The 20,508-nt window shown below is 42.9% G+C and overlaps 1 protein-coding gene and 1 pseudogene across 2 annotated transcripts in view; both read right to left on the minus strand.

The window, feature by feature from the left end:
* Positions 1–1,988, minus strand: part of MRPS9 (mitochondrial ribosomal protein S9) — a 71,832-nt gene extending 69,844 nt beyond the window's left edge. Inside the window, exon 1 of one of the 2 annotated variants that reach the window (XM_036355390.1) lies at positions 1,820–1,988. In XM_036355390.1, the coding sequence (XP_036211283.1) occupies positions 1,820–1,948 (129 nt within the window). In that variant the 5' untranslated portion in view covers positions 1,949–1,988. The remainder of the gene's footprint in view (positions 1–1,819) is intronic. The other variant, XM_036355391.1, reaches the window with a different exon arrangement.
* A 2,492-nt stretch (positions 1,989–4,480) lies between these two features.
* The window catches only part of LOC118679021, a 34,647-nt pseudogene continuing 18,619 nt past the window's right edge, over positions 4,481–20,508 (minus strand).

Below are 20,508 nucleotides of genomic sequence, written 5' to 3' on the forward strand. Positions count from 1 at the left end.
TGGGGTGGGGCCGGGCAGGGGTAGGGGCTGCAGGAGATTGGCTTGCCAGCCTGCCCCCTAATGGGGTGGTATTTAGGAATCTGGGGATTGCTAAGGGTCCATACTGTCTGGTATTTGTTTGATTTTTATTTATTTCACAGTGTCTGGCTCAAGTAAAGTGCTCAGTAAACATTTTCCATATGGACTAAGAAGGCTTTATTTCAAGAATAATCAGGGAAATGAGAATTACAGTAACAAGGAGAAATTGTCACCCATCTTATTGAAAACACAGTAATACCTAATGTCGATAGAAAAAGGGGCACACTCATAGTTCAATGATGGAATGTGAATTGCTACAGCCTTTTTGAAAGCTATGTAAGAATATCTGTTAAAATTTAAGATGTAGCCTGGCTAGTGTGATTCCGTGGTTGAGCACTGACCTATGAACCAGGAGGTCATGGTTTGACTGCAGGCTCAATACCCAGGAGGGGGCATGCAGGAGGCAGCCAATCAATGATTCCCTCTCATTACTGATATTTCTATCTTTATCGCTCTTCCTCTTTGAAATCAATAAAAACATATATTGCAAAAAATTTAAGATGTATACATCCTTTGTAGCAATAACCTCAAAACTCGAACTCTCTTCCACTGAAATAAAAGCATCAGTCAGTACCTAAGAACTGTACCAGGATGTTTACTGAATACTTTGCTAGTGGAAGAAAATGGAAACAAAGCAAATGCCCATCAATTGTTAAATTAACACTGACACACTCACACCAAGAATATTAGGCAGCAGTTAGATCCATAATGACTTGGAGGGATTTCTACTATATATGTAAGTTTAGAGAAGCAAAAATACAATGAGATCCAGTTTTTAAAAAGTATACATATGCATGTATGTTTGTGTATGACTAAAGGACACAGAGAGGCCAGAGAAGACCACTAGGTTCAGGAGTCCCAGGGGAGGAAAGTTAGCAACTCCCCCACATGGCACACACATGAAGTGCTAACGAATAAAAATATTCTAATATTCTGTATGCTTTAGTCCTTTTTAGATACTTGTGTTTATAACAGTAAAGACATACTCAAAAGAGATGCAAGAAAAATTAACTCCCAGAATATTTTCCAATAAGAAAAATAAAGAAAGGTTGGTGGATAAATGAATGGATAGATGGGTTGATTTAGGTTAAAGCAATTTAAAAAGATAGAAAAATGATAGTCTTCTTTTTCAACATAGTTTTTAGGCCATAGTACTTAACTTCACAGCATTTGGTAAGTTAAGCACTCTCCTTCCGGAAACACTTTCCGTTTTCCACGCCGCCTCGCTGCCTTCTCTTCGGTCCGCGCTGATCCATTGGGGTTCTTCTGCGCTGACAGTCTGCCTTCGGGGCCCTGTCCTGCTGGCTCCCCGTCAGCACCCCGGCTCGGCGACCTACCGTGGCCCGGCCTCACTCACCCACAGGGCGACTCAGGGCCCGGGGGCCAGTTCCCTCCTGAATAGACTTCCCCACCTGGCCCTCCGGTCACGGCGAGAGCCCAGGTCCGCTCACCGCCCGGGCCGGCCTCCTCCCTCGGGGCAGGGCGCGCGGAGGCCGGGACCGCCCCCACCCACGCAGGGACCCGGCGGGCGGGCGGGGGCGCTCCAGGTAACTCTCCTCACACCCCGCGAAACCAGAAACCACCTCGAGAGGCCGCGGGACCAGTGCCCGCGTCCCTAACCTCACAACTCCGCGGCCAAGCACCGGGGACCCGAGGTCGCGGGGTGGCCCGCGCGCGCGACAGCAGGGCCCGCTCCCTATCCTCGCGCTACAGGCCCGGCACTCCCTCCGCCCAGCCTTACCTGGGGCCCGGGAACCGACTGCAACTCCGCGGCTCTCCAGAGGACCTGCCTCGGGGCCAGGCTAACCCTTGGCCGGAGAAGGAGCCGCTGGGAAACCACGGCACCGCAGGACACACAGGACGCCGCCATCTTGGCTGAGGCGGGCCCGCCGGCGAGCGGGGGCGGGGCCCGGGGACTGCGCAGGCGCCGGGGGCGGTTCAGGGCTGGTCGCGAAGCTCCAGCCAGAAGAGACAGGGGGCGTGTCCTGCGGCCCGAGGCGGCTGATAGGGCGCGTGAGCCCGCGGGGCGTGTCCGGCCCCACCCCTGGCCCACGTGGAGCCGGGCGGGGAGGCCGTGGGTGGTGCCTGCAGTTGCTTCTGCTGCGGACCTCGGCTTAGGTCGCTGGCCGAGTCTCCTCGGTACCGACTGACTTCCCGGCGCATCGCTGCACCTTCTTCCCTGCGCAGCCGCCCGCACCGCCCTCCATCCCGTCTTCCTCACGCAGGAGTGGGCTCCAGGTTTTGCTCCCTCGCATGGGTTTTCCCTGCTCTCTGCCTTTCCCATTTCCCAGGGTCCAGGGTCTCCACCTCCTCCAGCAACCACCAGACCGCTAGGTCCAAGGCATTCGCTCCTCCGTTGTTTTTTGACTGTAATCACGCTACCAGGCCCAGCCGGACACCGGTGAGGACGAAATGCTGCCTTACTCATCTTTGCACGTCACTCCCCATAGTGTGGGTACTGAGCCTCACCTGAAACCCAATCAGAATTGAGTAAGTAGGTGTTAACCAGAGATGAGTATGCTTTTCCTTCTGGGACACCGGTCCTCCTGGCAGTAGCTCCAGGTTGCTTTACACGGAATACATAGTAAATGATGTAGTCAAGGGCTCTGAAAGGATTCTTAAACATTCAGATTTGAAGGACCAGTAAAATTAAAACACAGACATACAGAAAATCTGAAGTCATACAAAGTTATCAAGTAAATAAATACCATCTATTATCATTTCTTAAAACGCAGAGCATTTCAACATTAAAAAGGTAGAAATGACAATCTCAGAATAAAGAGCAGTCCTTTAAATGGAATGCATTTAGTTGTACAAAAAGCGCACTCTGTTGTTCTTTCTTTTGTTACCTTTTTTAAAAAATATATTTTATTGATTTTTTACAGAGAGGAAGGGAGAGGGATAGAGAGCTAGAAATATCGATGAGAGAGAAACATCGATCAGCTGCCTCCTGCACACTCCTACTGGGGATGTGCCCGCAACCAAGGTACATGCCCTTGACCGGAATCGAACCCGGGACCCTTCAGTCCACAGGCCAATGCTCCATCCACTGAGCCAGACTGGTCAGAGCTTTTGTTACCTTTTAGGATAGTGAAACTTACATCCAATTGGCAGATGTCCAGGAACCAAAGGTTATAGGTTATTGAAGTAGGTGTCTTAACCTAGCCAGTTTGGCTCAGTTGATAGAGCATCAGCCTGAAGAGTCCTGGGTTCGATTCTGGTCAAGGGCACATACATACCTTAGTTGCAGGCTTGATCCCCAACCCCATCTGGACAGGGGCGGGGGGGAGAGGGGCAACCAGTCCATGTGTCTCTATCACATCAATGTTTCTCTCTCTGTCCCTCCTTCCCCCTTCCACTCTTTCTAAAAAATCACTGGAAAAATATCCTCAGGTGAGGATTAACAATAACAAAAATAGATGTCTTTTTTTTTTTTTCAATTCAAACATCAGACTTTGTGGTCTGAATTTTGAGCTAATGATTGCTCTCTTTTTCTGATTTATTTTATTTGTTTAGTATTATTTATTTATTTATTTTTGTTCTCACCTGAAGACTTTTTCCATTGATTTTTTTAGGGAGAACGGAAGAGGGAGGGAAAGACAGAGAGAAACATTGATGTGAGAGAAATACATGGATTGGTTGCCTCCTGCACCAGCCCCGACCAGGGCCCTGGCCTGGGAGGAGCCTGCAACCAAGGTACGTACTCTTGACTGGAATCGAACCCAAGACCCTTAGGTCTGCAGGCCCACGCTCTATCCACTGACTACCACCATACTATTATGTCTGTGTTATATATATATATTTTTGCTTAATCCCTTTACCTTTTTTCATTCAGCCTCTCCCCCCCACACACACCCAATATATAGCTCTAAATAACAGTTTCTATACATTGTAAACATTTTTTAACCTAATTGTGGAAGTTTAAGTAGAAACAAACAAATAAGTTTGTAGAAGCAGAATTTTTTTTTTTTTAAATATATTTTATTGATTTTTTACAGAGAGGAAGGGAGAGAGATAGAGAGTTAGAAACATCGATGAGAGAGAAACATCGATCAGCTGCCTACTGCACATCTCCAACTGGGGATGTGCCCGCAACCAAGGTACATGCCCTTGACTGGAATCGAACCTGGGACCCTTCAGTCCGCAGGCCGACGCTCTATCCACTGAGCCAAACCGGTTTCGGCAGAAGCAGAATTTATACCATAATTTTTTCAATTGGCAAATGAGATTTATTTAAACAAGTCAACAGAAACAGGAAATGGTTCAGCAGCCCTAGTGACAGGTTTCTCAAGTGTGCGATGGGCTGATAGACGGGGCCTGGCCATCACTCAGGCAGCTCAGTGTACCAACTCGGGGGAGGCCAGTGGCTATAGCTTCTGGCTCAGCATGAGCCCGAAACGGATTAGTCCCTGATCTTCAAACCTAGCATACTTCCTCCTCTGGTCGCCCAGCACGGGCAGTAATGCTGCATGAACTGCTTCGAAGCTCCATTTTTTTCCAGGATTCAAGGGGCTCTATTCTGCTGACTTTGGTCTGTAGTAATCTGCTGCACAATTCCAGAATATTCATGGTTGATGCTGTTTCCCACCCATTCAACAGGAGCCATTCTTTTTGAGACTTTAAGGCAGGGGCCCTCAAACTACGGCCCGCGGGCCACATGCAAATACAAATATTGTATGTGTTCCCATTTTGTTTTTTTATTTCAAAATAAGATATGTGCAGTGTGCATAGGAATTTGTTCATAGTTCTTTTTTTAAACTATAGTCTGGCCCTCCAATGGTCTGAGGGACAGTGAACTGGCCCCCTGTTTAAAAAGTTTGAGGACCCCTGCTTTAAGGACTTGCAGGTTTCCACCCCTGCCAGGCCGCACTACTGTCTCCGCAGGTGTCCCAGCTGGTCATCCATGTTCACCTGTTCATAGTTTATGACTGTGGCAGTCCCAAACTGTTGGCTTCCTGCTTGATTAGGTTTGCAGACCACCCCGGAGTCTTGTAAACCAGCACATGTTCAGTTATGATGGCAGTCACAATTGTGTATTCATATTACTTTTCTTTACTTTCTCTTCAGTTAAGGCAGTGGTTCTCAACCTTCCTAATGCCGCAACCCTTTAATACAGTTCCTCACGTTGTGGTGACCCCCAACCATAAAATTATTTTCCTTGCTACTTCACAACTGTAATTTTGCTACTGTTATGAATCGTAATGTAAATATCTAATATGCAGGGCGTATTTTCATTGTTACAAACTGAACATAATTAACACATAGTGATTAGTCACAAAAACAATATGTAATTATACATGTGTTTTCCGATGGTCTTAGGCGACCCCTGTGAAAGGGTCGTTCGACCCCCAAAGGGGTCGCAACCCACAGGTTGAGAACCGCTGCTATAAGGTCAATCTTGAAGATTTGCTCCAATTATGGCACATCTCTTTGAATCCAACATGAGTCCATCGATTTGAAATGTGTCCTTTGAATGTAATTCTGAAATGGGTTTTGATAGGAGAGGTTTGAATTTGATTCTGTGTAGCTTTCTTGTGACTGTCATTGGAAAGTCACCTTGAAAATATTTCATGCCTGTATAAATGCCTTTGCAAGCTGACCAGTGCCCTGGACTCAAGCAAAATAACTGTTAATTTCAGGGCCCTTCCTTTCTTTAAACAGTCTCACAAAATGCTGGATGAAAAGGTCATCCCAGAAGCCAATGCTTACTGCAGACCTCTTGCATGTAGACACATTTTCACTGATGCCACGCATCCCCTCATCTATTCTGTGAAGGAGGAAGAGCAGGAGTTGAAAGTGGGCCTCTTGAGTCTAGTGGCCACGGGCATGGAGGTTCAAGGAGTGCTGTGCCCACCATGACATAGAAGCGGGGTTGACAGCCACTGGGGGACGGTTATACCATTTTTTTAAATAAGTATGTTGGAACATGTAAGAACTATGTTAAGTACTGAAATTAGGTTAAAAATTTTGCAGATTTTATTCTTTTTTTTTTTCTCTAAAATTCATGTTACAGTTTTTTATTAGATTGCAGTAAAGCAAATATAATACATTTCCCACTTCTATGAGCAACACATGGACTGTTGCATTACATTTCCTGTGTAGCCTTTGAGTTTGGGGACAGATACACCGTTAATAGGTTGATATTGGGTACATAATTAGGAGAAGAAGGAATGATTAGAATAATAATTTGATAAACATTTAAAATATGAAAAATCCATAATTTTACCAAACACCTAAAACTTAGATTCATTTCATTTTTAAAATATATTTTTATTGATTTCAGAGAGGAAGGGAGAGGGAGAAAAAGAGGGAAGCATCAATGATGAGAGAGAATCATTGAATGGCTGCACATACCCTACTGGGAATTGAGCCTACGAACCATTCATAGGTGTGCACTCAATCACTGAGCCACACTGGCTGGGGCTAGATTCATTTAATTTTTCTGTCATTTACTGAGCATCAAGCATCAGATCCCTAAAGTCCGATATGGTGGAGTCACGTCCAATGTGAGGATTTGGTTCTAAAGTCACCTGGTAATATATACATAGGAGAGTCAAAATGTTGGGCTAACAGCAAGTGTTGCTAAGATGTGTGATAGCAGGAACTGTTAGATGCTGCTTGTGGGGGAATAAATTGGTACAGCTCTCCTGAAATCAATCAGTGAATCAATGACCTAAAGTTAAGATGAGCAAACCCTACAATCCATCAATTACATTCCTAGGTGTATACACTGTAGAAATTCTTGCACAGAAATTTTGCAACAACAAACATATCTGTCTGTGGATAAGAGGATGGGTGGATAAGAGCACCATAGAGAAATGACAGTAAATGGACCAGAACTACAAATATGAATATAGATGAGTTTCACCAGGAAGGAAAAACAGACACATATACTTACATAGTATGATTCCATTTATATAACGTTCAAAAACCAAGCAATATATTGTTTAAGGATTTATTTATATGTAGTAAAACAATAACGAAAAGCAAGAGAATGATACACCCAAACTTCAGGACAGTGAATATCCGGGGAGGAGGGGAATGAAGCCATGAACAAGGCACACAGGATGGCATCGCTGCTCCTGCCAGTGCTCCTCATCGTTAGATGACTGTTCTTTTTGTGCCTGGCTTATTTCACTTAGCATAGTGTCTTCAAGGTTCTTCCACAATGTAGCATGTATCAGAACTTCATTTCTTTTTAAAGCTGAATAAATATTTCTTTGTATATATCACATTTTGCTTATCCATCCATCTGTCCACAGACACATGCGTTTGTTTCCACCTTTGGGCTATTGTGAACAATGCTGCTATGGATGTGGGTGCATAAGTATCTGTCCAAGTCCCTCATTCAATTATTTCGGGTCTATACCTACAAGTGGCATTGCAGAATTCTTGTTTTTAATGTGACAAGGTTTCTAACTTAATCTACACAGGCAGGTGCCCACAAAAGATAACTTGAAGGGAATTTAAATATGCAACTTGAAAAGTCTTTAATTATCTAGACCATACCCAGCTAAATAAACGGTATTCATGGGTATGAAAAAGAGTAATGTAAATTTCACTGGAGTTTGAAAATATTTATGCGAAGTAATTTTAGTACATAATTGCTATATATCAAGCTTCCATAACAGAAAACCCTCTCAGCCTACAAATTAAATCTATTCTGCCAAGATGCATATATTTTACCATATTAGTTGAATTTTAATAAATAACAAATAGAACAAATATCTTCTTTGTTTTTCCCCCATTACGGACTCAATCTATCTACATGTGCTCTCCACCTACAAGCTGTCAGTTATGCTTGCTGTGAAAGAGACAGCACCAAGGGAGCTGTCAGTCAAAGCTGTTATAATGCTTCAAGAATCATTTCTCCAAGCTTCGTTATCAAAAATAAAACAAATTTACATGGAACATAAAGATGGGTTGATCACACCATTCACTGTGCATTGAAAATGACTTCCAACATGCACAAGTTCAGGGCAGTGTGCTTAGGGCTGGTGTGTTCCTCACCACACTTATACTTACTTTGCATAGATTCGTTTTTTAAAAGTTGCATGTAGACAAAGTAATTATTTTCTTAGGGTGGTTGGAGTATGAGTGGTTCCCCTATTTGAAATAATAGTGTATAGGAAATATTCTGTGACATTATGGCTATTTCTTTTACCCATGCCCTAAGCATAGATTTGGGTTCAAAACAGGAGCCCCTGTGATGGATGCTGCATGGAGGTAAAGAAGATCTAGAAACAGAACTAAATAGTCAAAGTATAAACTGAAGATAGTCAATGCACTAGGTCTTCAGAATGAAAAAAAATATACAATTGAAATCAATATAATCACTAAGAGCCTGGCTAAAATAAACAGACTTAATAATTCAATTCCATAACCCTAGACCCAAAGTGAACTTCTGGAGGCATAAAAGAGACTATTTTAGGACAGAGGAAATATAACTTTACACATTAGGGAGACTCCAAAGAATGACACAGCCTGAAAAATGTAAATAAGGAGAAGAAGATTGTGATCTGACCTGAAAAATGAGAAGTGTGATTTTCATTCTTACTCTTTTATGGAAGGAAGTAATGGTAAGAGCAGCCTATCTCTAGTGTCCCTATTAGAAAGAGTCTGGATTTAGATGCATCATGAGATACAAGTCTAAGAAATAGAAATGAGAATAAAATTCTGCATGCATATATACACGAACACATATAAAATATTTAAAAAGTCAAAGCACTATATAACATTAATGGCATTAATTGAGCGCTGTTCGAAGTTTCATCTTATTTAATCATAGCAAGAGCTCTATGAGGAAGACACTACTATTATCCTCTTATTAGGAGGCATGGAGATGTTAAATGACGTGCATAAGGCCCCACAGCCAGGGAGAGATGGAGCCAGGCAGCGAGACTCGGGGGTCCACACACTTGGCACCACTGCTCTCTACCATGCCCAAGACCACAGAATTGTGAGTTAGGCAAGGGTGTCTTAAGAGCCTTCCCTCTCGCCTGTGCCCATGGCCTCTACTCACTATTCCCACTCACTTCAGGACCCAGCGCACTTGTGCTCTTGCCTCAGCACCCAACCCCACTTCCCTGTGTCTGCTGCTCTCACTGTCCTCACCTCTCCCATCTCCTGGGTAAGCACAGGAGGTCACAGCTGTCTACGTAGCTTTGCAGAGGTCCCAAACTGTCCTTCAGGAAAGTTTTCTTTGGCCGGCACAGTGTGTGTGTGTGTGTGTGTGTGTGTGTGTGTGTGTGTGTGTGTGTGAAGTTTAAGAGTGCTTTAGGTTGACCGCACCCCCATTTATTATGTCCCCATCACTCTTGGTGCCCTACTTCCACTTTCCTGTTATATCCCAGCTCTCATGGTGCCCACTCTGAGTGCTACACTGTGCACACGACAAATACTTCCTGATACAAGCATGAGCCCCAAACCATTCCACCTTCGCCTACTCAAAGATGGCTATGAATGCTGGGGCTCTAGTACCCAAAAGATTCTTCCAGAAAGGCTAACCAGGGACTTGGGTATTTCATGACTCAGAGACATGGTTCAACCTGCCCAGCATTGCTGCTGAATTTGTTGCCCAGCTGGGACTTGAATTTTGATACTTAAGAGTTTAATTTACATAAAGACTGTTTTATCTTTATCATCCAGTATTTATTGATACATGCTTTGCAAGGCTCTGAAATGGGTATTCAGAGGGTAACTCTTTCAGCAGCTTATAAACTTAATAGAGGCCCAGTGCACAAAATTTGTGCATGGGGGGAGGGGTTGTCCCTCAGCCTGGCTGCACCCTCTCCAATCTGGGACCACTCTGACATCCTCTCACAATCTGGGACCACTGGCTCCTAACTGCCCACCTGCCTGCCAGCCTGATTGCCTCCTACCCGCTCCCCTGTTGGCCTGATGATGCCTAACTTCTCCCCTGCTGGCCTGATCACCCCAACTGCCCTCACCTGGCCTGTGGACCCCCCCTGGGCCTGTGGTGGAGGTGTGCAGACCCCTGGGCTGGCGCAGGGGGGGGCGGGGACGCGAGCTTCACATCCTGGGGCCCATTGCCAGTGTCGGGGATGTGAGCCTCATGTCTCCGAGCTGGTACAGGGGACGGGGACACGAGTCTCACATCCCAGGACCCATTGCCGGGGTCGGGGACGCAAGCCTCATGTCCCAGGACCCATTGCTGGGGTCGAGGATGCGAGCCTCACATCCCAGGGCCCATTGCTGGGGTTGGGGATGCGAGCCTCCTGTCTCCGGGCTGGTGCAGGGGACAGGGACGCGAGTCTCACATCCTGAGGCCCGTTACTGGGGTCAGGGATGCAAACCTCATGTCTCCGGGCCGGTGCAGGGGGCAGGGGGCAGGGACGCAGCCTGCTGATCGGTCATTACGTGACGGCACCCCGACCAATTTGCACATTATCCTATTATTAGATAGATTAGATAGATATGGGGGGGGGGGAATACACAAATATGATTATTTTAGAAAGACTGTGATATAGTCATGAAAGCATTGTAAAGTAATGTGGGAGTTTGAAAAGGAAAACATTACTACTTGCCAACTGGGTCAAGAGTTCCTACAAGTTTTATAGAACTGAAAATCAAAATAAGGAAACCATCTAACTCATTTATTTACCATCTTGCAGAACCACTTCCAACCTTGTTCTGAAAGCAATTAACCTACCCCATCTTATAATACCTACAAAGTTGAATTTTCTATCTCAATTTAATGAATCAGGTGATTTAAAATTATCCTATATAATAAAAGGCTAATATGCAAATCGACCGAATGGCAGAACGACTGGTCACTATGACACACAGTGACCACTGGGGGCAGACACTCAATATAGGAGCTGCCCCCTGATGGTCAGTGCGCTCCCACAGGGGGAGTGCCTCTCATCTAGAAGCCCTGAGCCGGGCTCACGACTGGCAAGCACAGTGGGAGCCTCTCCCGCCTCTGTGGCTGTCGGACATCCCCCGAGGGCTCCCAGACTGCAGGAGGGCGCAGGCCGGGCTGAGGCATGCCCCCACCAGTGGATGAATTTCATGCATTGGGCCTCTAGTTCCTAAAATTCTTAAACTACAGGCCCAGTGCGTGAATTCGTGCTCCAATGGGGTCCCTTGGCATGGCCTGTGGGATCGGGCTGAAACAGGCTCTCTGACATCCCTCGAGGGGTCCCAGATTGCAAGGGAGTACATGCCAGGCGAGGGACCCCACCAGTGCATGATAAGGACCAGGGAGGGACATGGGAGGTTGGCCAGCTGGGGAGGGTCTATGGGAGAGCTCCAGAGCATGTCTGGCCCATCTTGCTCAGTCCCGATCAGCCAGACCCCAGCAGCAAACTAAGCTACCAGTTGGAGTGTCTGCCCCCTAGTGGTCAGTGCATGTCATAGCGACCGGTCGACCGGTCGAATGTCTGCCCCATAGTGGTCAGTGCACATCATAGCAAGCGGTTGAGAGGCCTTAGCATATCATTAGCATATTACTCTTTGATTGATTGAATGGATGATTGGACACTTAGCATATTATGCTTTTATTATATAGGATGACTCTTAAGGATTTGCATTCCACCTTTTCTACTTTCACTGAAGAAACGTTCTTGGCCCATTTTCCAAGTGTTTTACAAAATAAAGTATCATATTTGAAATCTGAATTTTGTCCAATTTCAACAAGCATGTCACAGCCTCGTGTGTGATTAAAGTATCTTATCTCTTTATGAATAAAGCTTGCTATGATTAACTTGTAAACACCTGCATGGTGTTATTTTAACTTTAGACTTAAAGGAATATTTTATCCTGCAAAAACAGATTCCTAAAATAAAAACATCAGTTTTCAAATGAAGCTATAAGAGTTACATTTTTAATGACTTTTAAAGCTTAGAAATATTTATGGCTAAATGGTATATCCATGATTTCTTATCATTTCATTTATATAGCCAGCTCTCTTTAGATACAGATTTCTGACCTCAGGCATACACTTGTCAAATAATCATAGTCTTTATAGCTTACTAGTGGCCTGGTGCACAAAATTCGTGCACATTGAAAGGGAATTAATTAGAGGAAATATTTTAACATTGCTATTTGTCCTTTCTCTATAATAGAAGTGTCAGAGATGAAAGAAAATTAGTAAAATGTATATGAAAATCTCTCTCTTGTCAGAGTCTGGGCTGTGCCATGGGACCCAGAGTCAAATCCCTGCCCATCCGCGCGCACCTCAAAATTGCACAAGACCCAGACCCGGCTGGCCCCAACCCCGTCAAGCCCCGCAGGGCAGGGGGTGCAGTCTCAGGTCCCCAGTCAAGCCCCACCAGGAGGGGGGTGCAGCCTCAGGTCCCTTGGCCCAGTGCTGGGTGGGGGGCGTGGCCTCAGGTTCCCTGGCCTGGCACTGGGGTGGGGGGCGCAGCCTCAGGTCCCCCTGCCTGGCCTCAGGTCCCATGGCCCCAGTGTGAGGGCGTGAGGCCCCAAGGGTGCAAGAGCGTGAGGGTGTGATGACCATTTGTATATTAGCTCTTTATTATATAGGATTTCTTTATGTCGGAATCAAGAGTTCCGTTTAAGAATTCAACAATTCATGCAATTCATAACAGGGAAGGTAAAATTAATAGTATAAGTTTCAGATTTTAAAAAATACATTTGGCCCATGTTGGAAAGAGAAAACAGAAGGGAAAAAATGGGAATTTAGTTTTCATCTTATGTCTTTTGTTACGTGAGCAATCAGAATTGTAGGTTCATACCTTCCTATCAGCAGGGAGGAATTTCTGCTAAACAGTGGGCACAAATACTGGGTTAGGAATACTGTATTCATCTGTGCTCAATTGCACAGGGATTTTTTTAAACCAGGCATTAACTAATTTATAAAATGATTGAAAGAGTAGATGGGTCAAGCTGTAGCTGAACCTGGAGGAACAAGTGGATGCCTCATGCTCTGCCCATCTGTCCCTACTTATCCAGTTACAAATTTATGTCTCACGTGGATACCTCTGATTGGCAGAAACTAAATCCCACATGGAGCTCTAGCTGCAAAGGAGTCTAACATTCTAGCTTTAGCAGTCAGGAGGGAAGTAATTTTTTAACTGTTTTGCTTCCTGCTCTATTCCTAACAGTTTTCTACACAGTACCCAGTGTCTAGAAGCTGGACCACACATGTTTATTGAAGGAAAGAAATAGAAGGAATGCTGAGAAAGCTAATCCATGGTTTTTGCAACAACTTAATGAGGATATTGCTTTAAAGGGGCCTTAAGTGTCTGGTAAAAGCTTATATGAGATAAATTTAAAGTCCTTTTCAAATCCCGTGAGAGCAGGGTCCTTGTCTTTATTGTTCATATTGTATCCCCAGCTGGACTGTGCCTGGCACAATACTAGGCAATCAATAAATGCTTGTTGGTTGAATGAATGATTACATAAGATGTAAGTTGTCTTTTCCTCCTATCTCCACGTTTCTTCAGTGGCCAAAATTTATATACAGATTATTCTCCAATTTTGTTGATATCACATAGCTATTATATGTGGTAATTTTATCATTTGATTTCCTTTTCCTAAATTTAGAATGTATACAAATGAGGATTTGTGAGTATGTTGTGTGCACAATCTCATCACCACAAACACTAAGCTCAATTTATTTTCATGCTCAGTTAACTCAGTGGAAAGCTGGTATTCACAAGAAGAGTGTAGTTGTCTAAGGGTCCATTTTGATTTTTGTTGCACAGAAAGTATCATTGAAAAGTTATCCCTGCAGAAGATGCCTTCCTTCTAATCACAGAAAATAACATGTTAGCTTTAAAGCAAGGCAAATGCAACATGACTAATCAGAAAACAAGTCATATCAGTTTTCCAAATATCACGTTCTTGATGCGGCTTTATTTCTGTGGTTTGGGGTGAAGGACAATAAGAAGAACCAATAGTTGTTTAGCAAATGCCTCCTTCTCTTGTTTCCATATTAATAATAGGGGTTTTTCACTTATTTTTGTATTCATTATTTTAAAAACTCTAATTTTTCTTTTCCTGAAAAAAAAATCATTGCTGTTTCATTTTCTGTTCAGAATTTATAGAAACCTCAATTTTATTTTATGTGTAGACCCAGCACTTGCATATTTTTATAAATGGATTATTATAATAATTACTTAATTGAAGTAAAATGAAAATTAATTTATTGTGCATTATACCCAACTCCATACTTTATTTTACAAATTTGCATTTTGTAAGACTTGTTTCTTCCAAAATTAGATTTATAACCATATCTATAACAAAATGTATACCTTGTATTTATTCAGTAATTTATGTTTTCCTAAGTGTTTTAAATGTTTTTGCCTTATTTGATTCTCATAACAGCCTAATTACATTTTAAGCATCCTAGAAACTATGTCGAGTTTGGATAAACTGGCTTGCATATTTTTTTTTCATATGTTATTGATTTTTTACAGAGAGGAAGGGAGAGGGATAGAGAGTTAGAAACATTGATGGGAGAGAAACATCGACCACCTGCCTCCTGCACACCTCCCACTGGGGTTGTGCCCGCATCCAAGGTACATGCCCTTGACCAGAATCGAACCTGGGACCTTTTAGTCCAAAGGCCAATGCTCTATCCACCGAGCCAAACCAGTTAGGGCCTGGCTTGCATATTTTAAATGCTAAAATCACATATTAACAGTGGAACAGTGGTATTTTATCTTAAGAAAGAAAAAAAGTGTTAATACCATGAAAGTAAAATACTTCAAAGGAAAAATGAAGTATCTAGGTAGATTGGTTTTGGAAAACAGAATAAACTCTTAAATTTTCTTAAATGTTCTTAATACCTTCACACACACACACACACACACACACACACACACACACACACCATAAATAAAATTACCCTGAATAATATTTTTTAAAGTCCTTTAGTGATTTTTGAAATAATCTTATCACCACAAACACTGATTTGCCCTACATGTTTATATACAGGTTTCATGAAATTCTCCTTTGGCCAGGGCCTCAAGCTTATTCTCCAAATTCAGAGTAAGAGTGACAAAAAATAAAGATTTAGAAAAACAGCTGGCTAAGATATTCCTTCTATCACAGTCTTGCCATTTCCCTTCATTGATTTCATACTCTCCACATCAGCCTTCTCTCACTTAGCTTGGTAGGGATGTCCCTTCTTTTCCTATTGTAGTAAAATACACATTATATGATGCTTGTCATCTTAAGTATTTTAAGTCTACAGCGCAGTGGCATTAAGTCCATTCATATTGTTGTGCAGCCATGACACCATTTGTATCCAGAACTCTTCTCAGCTTGTGAAACTGAAACTCTGAACTCACAAAATAATAGCTCTCCATTCCTCTGTCCCCCACCCCTGACACCCACCACTTTCTTTATGAATTTGACTACTTAGGGAATGTCATATACCTGGTAAGTAGAATTATATACTGTGTCTTTTTGTGGCTGGCTTATTTCACTAGGCATAACATCCTCAAGGTTCACTCATCTTATAGCATATGTCAGAATTTCCTTGCTTTTTAAGGCCAAATAATATTCCAATTTGTAAATATACCACATTTTGCATAACCATTCATCTGTCAGTGGACCGTGGGTTGCTTCCACATTTTAATGATTGTGAATAATACTGGTATGTAGTTACTATTTGCACGGGATATTTTTTACCATCTTTTCACCTTCAACATATTTGTGTCTTTGATGTAAAGTGAGTTACTTGTAGATAGCATATAATTGGATCATTTTTTTAAAAAATATGTTTTTTTATTGATTTTAGAGAGAGAGGAAGGGAGAGGGAGAGAAAGAAACATTGATTGGCTGCCTCCTGCACAACCCTGAGCCCACAACCTGGGCATGTGCCCTGACAGGGAATTGAACCCTCAAACTCTTGGTACATGCCCAATCAACGGAGTCACACCGGCCAGGGTGGATCATGTTTTTGAATCTATTCTGCCAATCTCTGTCTTTTGAGTGGAGAGTTTAATCCATTTATACTTAACTACTGGTAAGTTGGACTTACTTTTGTCATTTTGCTATTTGTTTTCTATATGGCTTATAGCTTTTTTGTCCCTCATTTCCCATATTACTATCTTTCTTGAGTTTTGTTGATTTTTTGTTGCAGTAAAGTGTTTTTTTAAAATATATTTTTATTGATTTCAGAGAGGAAGAGAGAGGTAGAGAGAGAAACATCAATGATGAGTGAGAATCATTGATTGGCTGTCTCCCGCGTGCCCCACACTGGGGATCAAACCTACAATCTGGGCCTATGCCCTGACTGGGTTTCGAACTGTGACTTCCAGTTCATAGGTTGGTGCATAACCACTGAGCCACACTGACCAGGCTGCAGTAAAATGTTTTAATTCCCTTTACATTTCCTATGGTATATATTCTATAGGTATTTCCTTTGTGGTTACCGTGGGGATTACATTTAACATCCTAAAATTATAACACTCTAATTTGAAATCAAACTGGCTTAAATTCACCATCAGTTAAAACTCTGTCCTTGTATAGCTCCATCCCCACTGACTGTTAGTTACTGATGCCACAAAATTATACTGTGAATTTTTATACATTGTGTCCCAAAAACAAAGACTAATCATTTTTGCATTAGATTCTTAAATTATGCAGAAAACAAAATGTGGAGTTACGAACCAAAGTTAAGGTGATACTGGCTTTTAGACTAATAATTTTTAAGGTATAGTCTCTTAAATCATGTAGAAAACAGAAAGCATTGTTACAAACTGAAGTTACATTAGTACTAGCTTTTACAATTGCCCCTGTATTTAACTTCACTGAGCTCTTTATTTCTTCCTATAGCGTTGAGTTACTGTCTAGTGTCCTTCATTTCAACCTGTAGGACTCCATTTAGCGTTTCTTGCAGGACAGATTTAAAAAGACATGACAAACTCCCTCAGCTTTTGTTTATCTAGGAATGTCTTAATTTCTCTCTCAGTTTTGAAGATCTTGCCGAACATTGGATTCCTTTTTTAAAAATATTTTTAAAATATATATATTTTTATTGATTTCAAAGAGGAAAGGAGAGGGAGAGAGAGATAAAAACATCAATGATGAGAGAGAATCATTGATTGGCTGCCTTCTGCATGCCCCCTACTGGGGATTGGGCCCACAACCTGGATATGTGCCCTTGACCGGAATAGAACCGGGGACCCTTCAGTCCGCAGGCCTAAGCTCTATCCACTAAGCCAAACTGGCTAGAGCTTTTAAAAAAAATCTTTATTGTTGAGAGTCCCTCTTATTTCTCCCCATTGCCCACCTCCACCTGGCTCCCGCCCTGCCCCAGGCCTTTGCCACCCCACTATCCATATCCATAGGTAATGCAGATATACATATAAGATCTTTATTTAATCTCTTCCCATCCCTCCACCCCCTTCCCTCCAAGAACCTTTAGTCTGTTCCACTTCCATGCCTCTGATTCTATTTTACTCACCAGTTTATTCTGTTCATTAGATTTATTATTCATCTATTTTGATTTTTAGATTCAATTGTTGATAATGTATTTATTGCTTTTTTGTTGTTCATATTTTTTATCTTTTTCTTCTTCTTCCTCTCCCTAAAGAATTCCACATTTGATGTAATACTGGTTTGGAGGTGATAAACTCCTTTAGTCTTCTTCTTGTCCAGAAAGCTCTTTATCTGACCTTCAATTCTAAATGATAGCTTTGCTGGTAGAGTAATCTTGGTTATAGGTCATTGCTATTCATCACTTTGAATATTTCTTGCCACTCCCTTCTGGCCTGCATAGTTTCTGTTGAGAAATCAGTATGGGTTCTCCCTTGAAGGTAACTAACTGTTTTTCTCTTGCTGCTTTTAAGATTCTCTTGGTCTTTAGCCCTTGGCATTAATTTTAATGTGTCTTTGTGTGGGCCTCTTTGGGTTCACCTTGTTTGGGACTCTTTGTGCTTCTTGGACTTGTAAGTCCATTTCTTTCACCAGGTAACAGAAGTTTTCTGGCATTATTTCTTCAAATAGGGTTTCAATATCTTGCTCTCTCTCTTTTCTCCTTCTGGCATACCTAAAATGTGAATGTTGGTATGCTTGAAGTTGTTCCAGAGGCTCCTTACACTATCTTCATATTTTTGGATTCTTTTTTCTTTTTGCTCTTCCGATTGGGTGTTTTTTGCTTTGTCATATTTCAAATCCTTGATTTGATTCTCAGAATCCTCTATTCTATTGTTGAATCCCTGTGTATTCTTTATTTCAGTCAGTGTATGCTTAATTTCTGACTGGTCTTTTTCCATTTTCTTGGCATTCTCATTAAGTTCCTTGAAAGTTTTGCTAAGTCCCTTAAAGGTCTCATGGAGATTCTTGAGTAACCTTATAACTGTAGTTTTGAACTCTATATCCAGTAGTTTGCTTTCTTCCATTTCTTTCATTTGTGACATGTTTCTTTGTCTCTGCATTTTGGATACTTCCCTGTGTTTGTTTCTAAGTATTGGGTAGTGCTGCTATGTCTTCTGGAGTTGGTAGAGTCGCCTTGTGTAGTAGGAGTCCTCAGCCTCCCCAATCACCTGAGCTGGCCACTCTAGGTGCACCCTTTGTGGGCTGTGTGCACAGTCTTGTTGTAGTTGAGAATTGATTACTGTTGGTGTCACTGGGAGTAATTGATCTCAAGACTAATTTGCTGTGAGAGCCAACTGCACTACAGTGAGAGAGCTGCTGTGCAGGAGATAGCCCTATGGAGTAGGACTTGCTTCAGTGGGGGTTTGGTGTGCACTGGAGTGTGTTGCTGATAGATATATAGAGTTGCAATCTGGTATGGTCTGATGCTGACCACTGGGTGCACTGGCTCTTGGGTCTCTAGGGAGGTGCAAAGTCACCACTGCCTGAGGCCACCCAGCAAGAGCTACAGAGAGATCTGCAAATTCCTCCTATTTGTATTGGGTTTGGAAGTGCCCAGGCAAGGCCCAGCTGTGAAGCAAGGTAGGCTGGTGCTAGTGCTGGGTTTTGGGGCTTTTATATCAATAAAAGGTTTGGGGCTTTCTGACCCAGCTGCAGCTTGTTTGAGAGATTTTATCAGTCTGAAGCCTGACCAAGGACAGGCCATTCATATGCAAAAGCCGTTGCACACAGGTTGAGTGGGGTTACAAATTGGATGGGGCAGGGTCTCAGGGAATCACCAGGGTGGAGCAAACAGAAAAGGCTGGCAGTCAGCCTGCAACCAGGAAGGTCCCAGCACAGGAACAATGACTCCTGTGAGTGCCTCCCTTTGGAAGAAAGCTGCCCCCTAATTCCTTCCCCAATGCCAGACAATCCAGTATCTCCTTGTATATGTCTGTGTCCCCCCAGAGCCTCGCCCTGGCACTGGAGTTCAGAGGAAGCAGTACCTTGTAAGTTCAGTTCCTGTGCTGGTCCTTTAAGAGAAACAGCTGGCTCTCCAGTGGCATCTGTATCACTCAGCCCCCATCCCTACTGGTTTTCACAGCCCGCAGTTATGGGGACTTCTTTTCCTAGCTGTGGGGAAAAGAGCTGGGGGTCTGGTGTGGGAGCTGGGACCCCTTGCTCTTCAGGGATGGCCTTCGCAGAGATGACCTCCCTCCTGATTATAAAAGCAATACAGGTGGGTGCCAGTCCAGCCTGTTCTGCACCCCTGCCCCTCCTACCAGTCTCAATGTGCTTTCTTCTTTTCTTCTCTGAATGGAAGTTGTAGGACTTTCAGGCAGTTCTGTATGATGATTGTTCTGTATTTTAGTTGTAATTTTGATGTGGTTGTGGGAGGTGGTGAGTATAGACCAGGGGTGGGCAAACTTTTTGACTCGAGGGCCACAATGGGTTCTTAAACTGGATCGGAGGGCCGGAACAAAAGCATGGATGGAGTGTTTGTGTGAACTAATATAAATTCAAAGTAAACATCATTACATAAAAGGGTACGGTCTTTTTTTTTTTTTTTTTAGTTTTATTCATTTCAAACGGGCCGGATCCGGCCCGCGGACCGTAGTTTGCCCACGGCTAGTATAGACATTTACCTACATGGCCATCTTGGTTCTCCAGATTCTTTAAAAGAATACATATTTTATTGATTTCAGAGATGAAGGGAGAGGGAGAGAGAAACATCAATGATGAGAGAGAATTGGCTGCCTTCTGCATGCCCCACTCTGGGAATCGAGGCCAAAACCCAGGCATGTGCCCTGACCAGGAATTGAACTATACCTCCTGGTTCAAAGGTCAACACTCAACCACTGAGCCACACCAGCCAGGTCAAACATAGGATTCTTGATGGATGGTTTTTTCACTAAGTATTTTGAATATGTCAGCCCACTGTCTTCTGTCTTCAAAGTTTCTGATGAGAAATCTGCTGAGGATCATTGTGAAGAGTCATTTTTCTCTTGCTGCTTTCAAGATTATCTCTGTGTCTTGGTTTGAATTTCTTTGAGTTTATTCTGCTTGGAGTTCATTGAACTTTTTGGATATTTATAATCATGTCTTTTATCAAATTTGTGAAGTTCTGGCATT

The sequence above is a fragment of the Myotis myotis genome, unplaced genomic scaffold (assembly GCF_014108235.1).
Source record: "Myotis myotis isolate mMyoMyo1 unplaced genomic scaffold, mMyoMyo1.p scaffold_m19_p_22, whole genome shotgun sequence".
NCBI lineage: Eukaryota > Metazoa > Chordata > Mammalia > Chiroptera > Vespertilionidae > Myotis > Myotis myotis.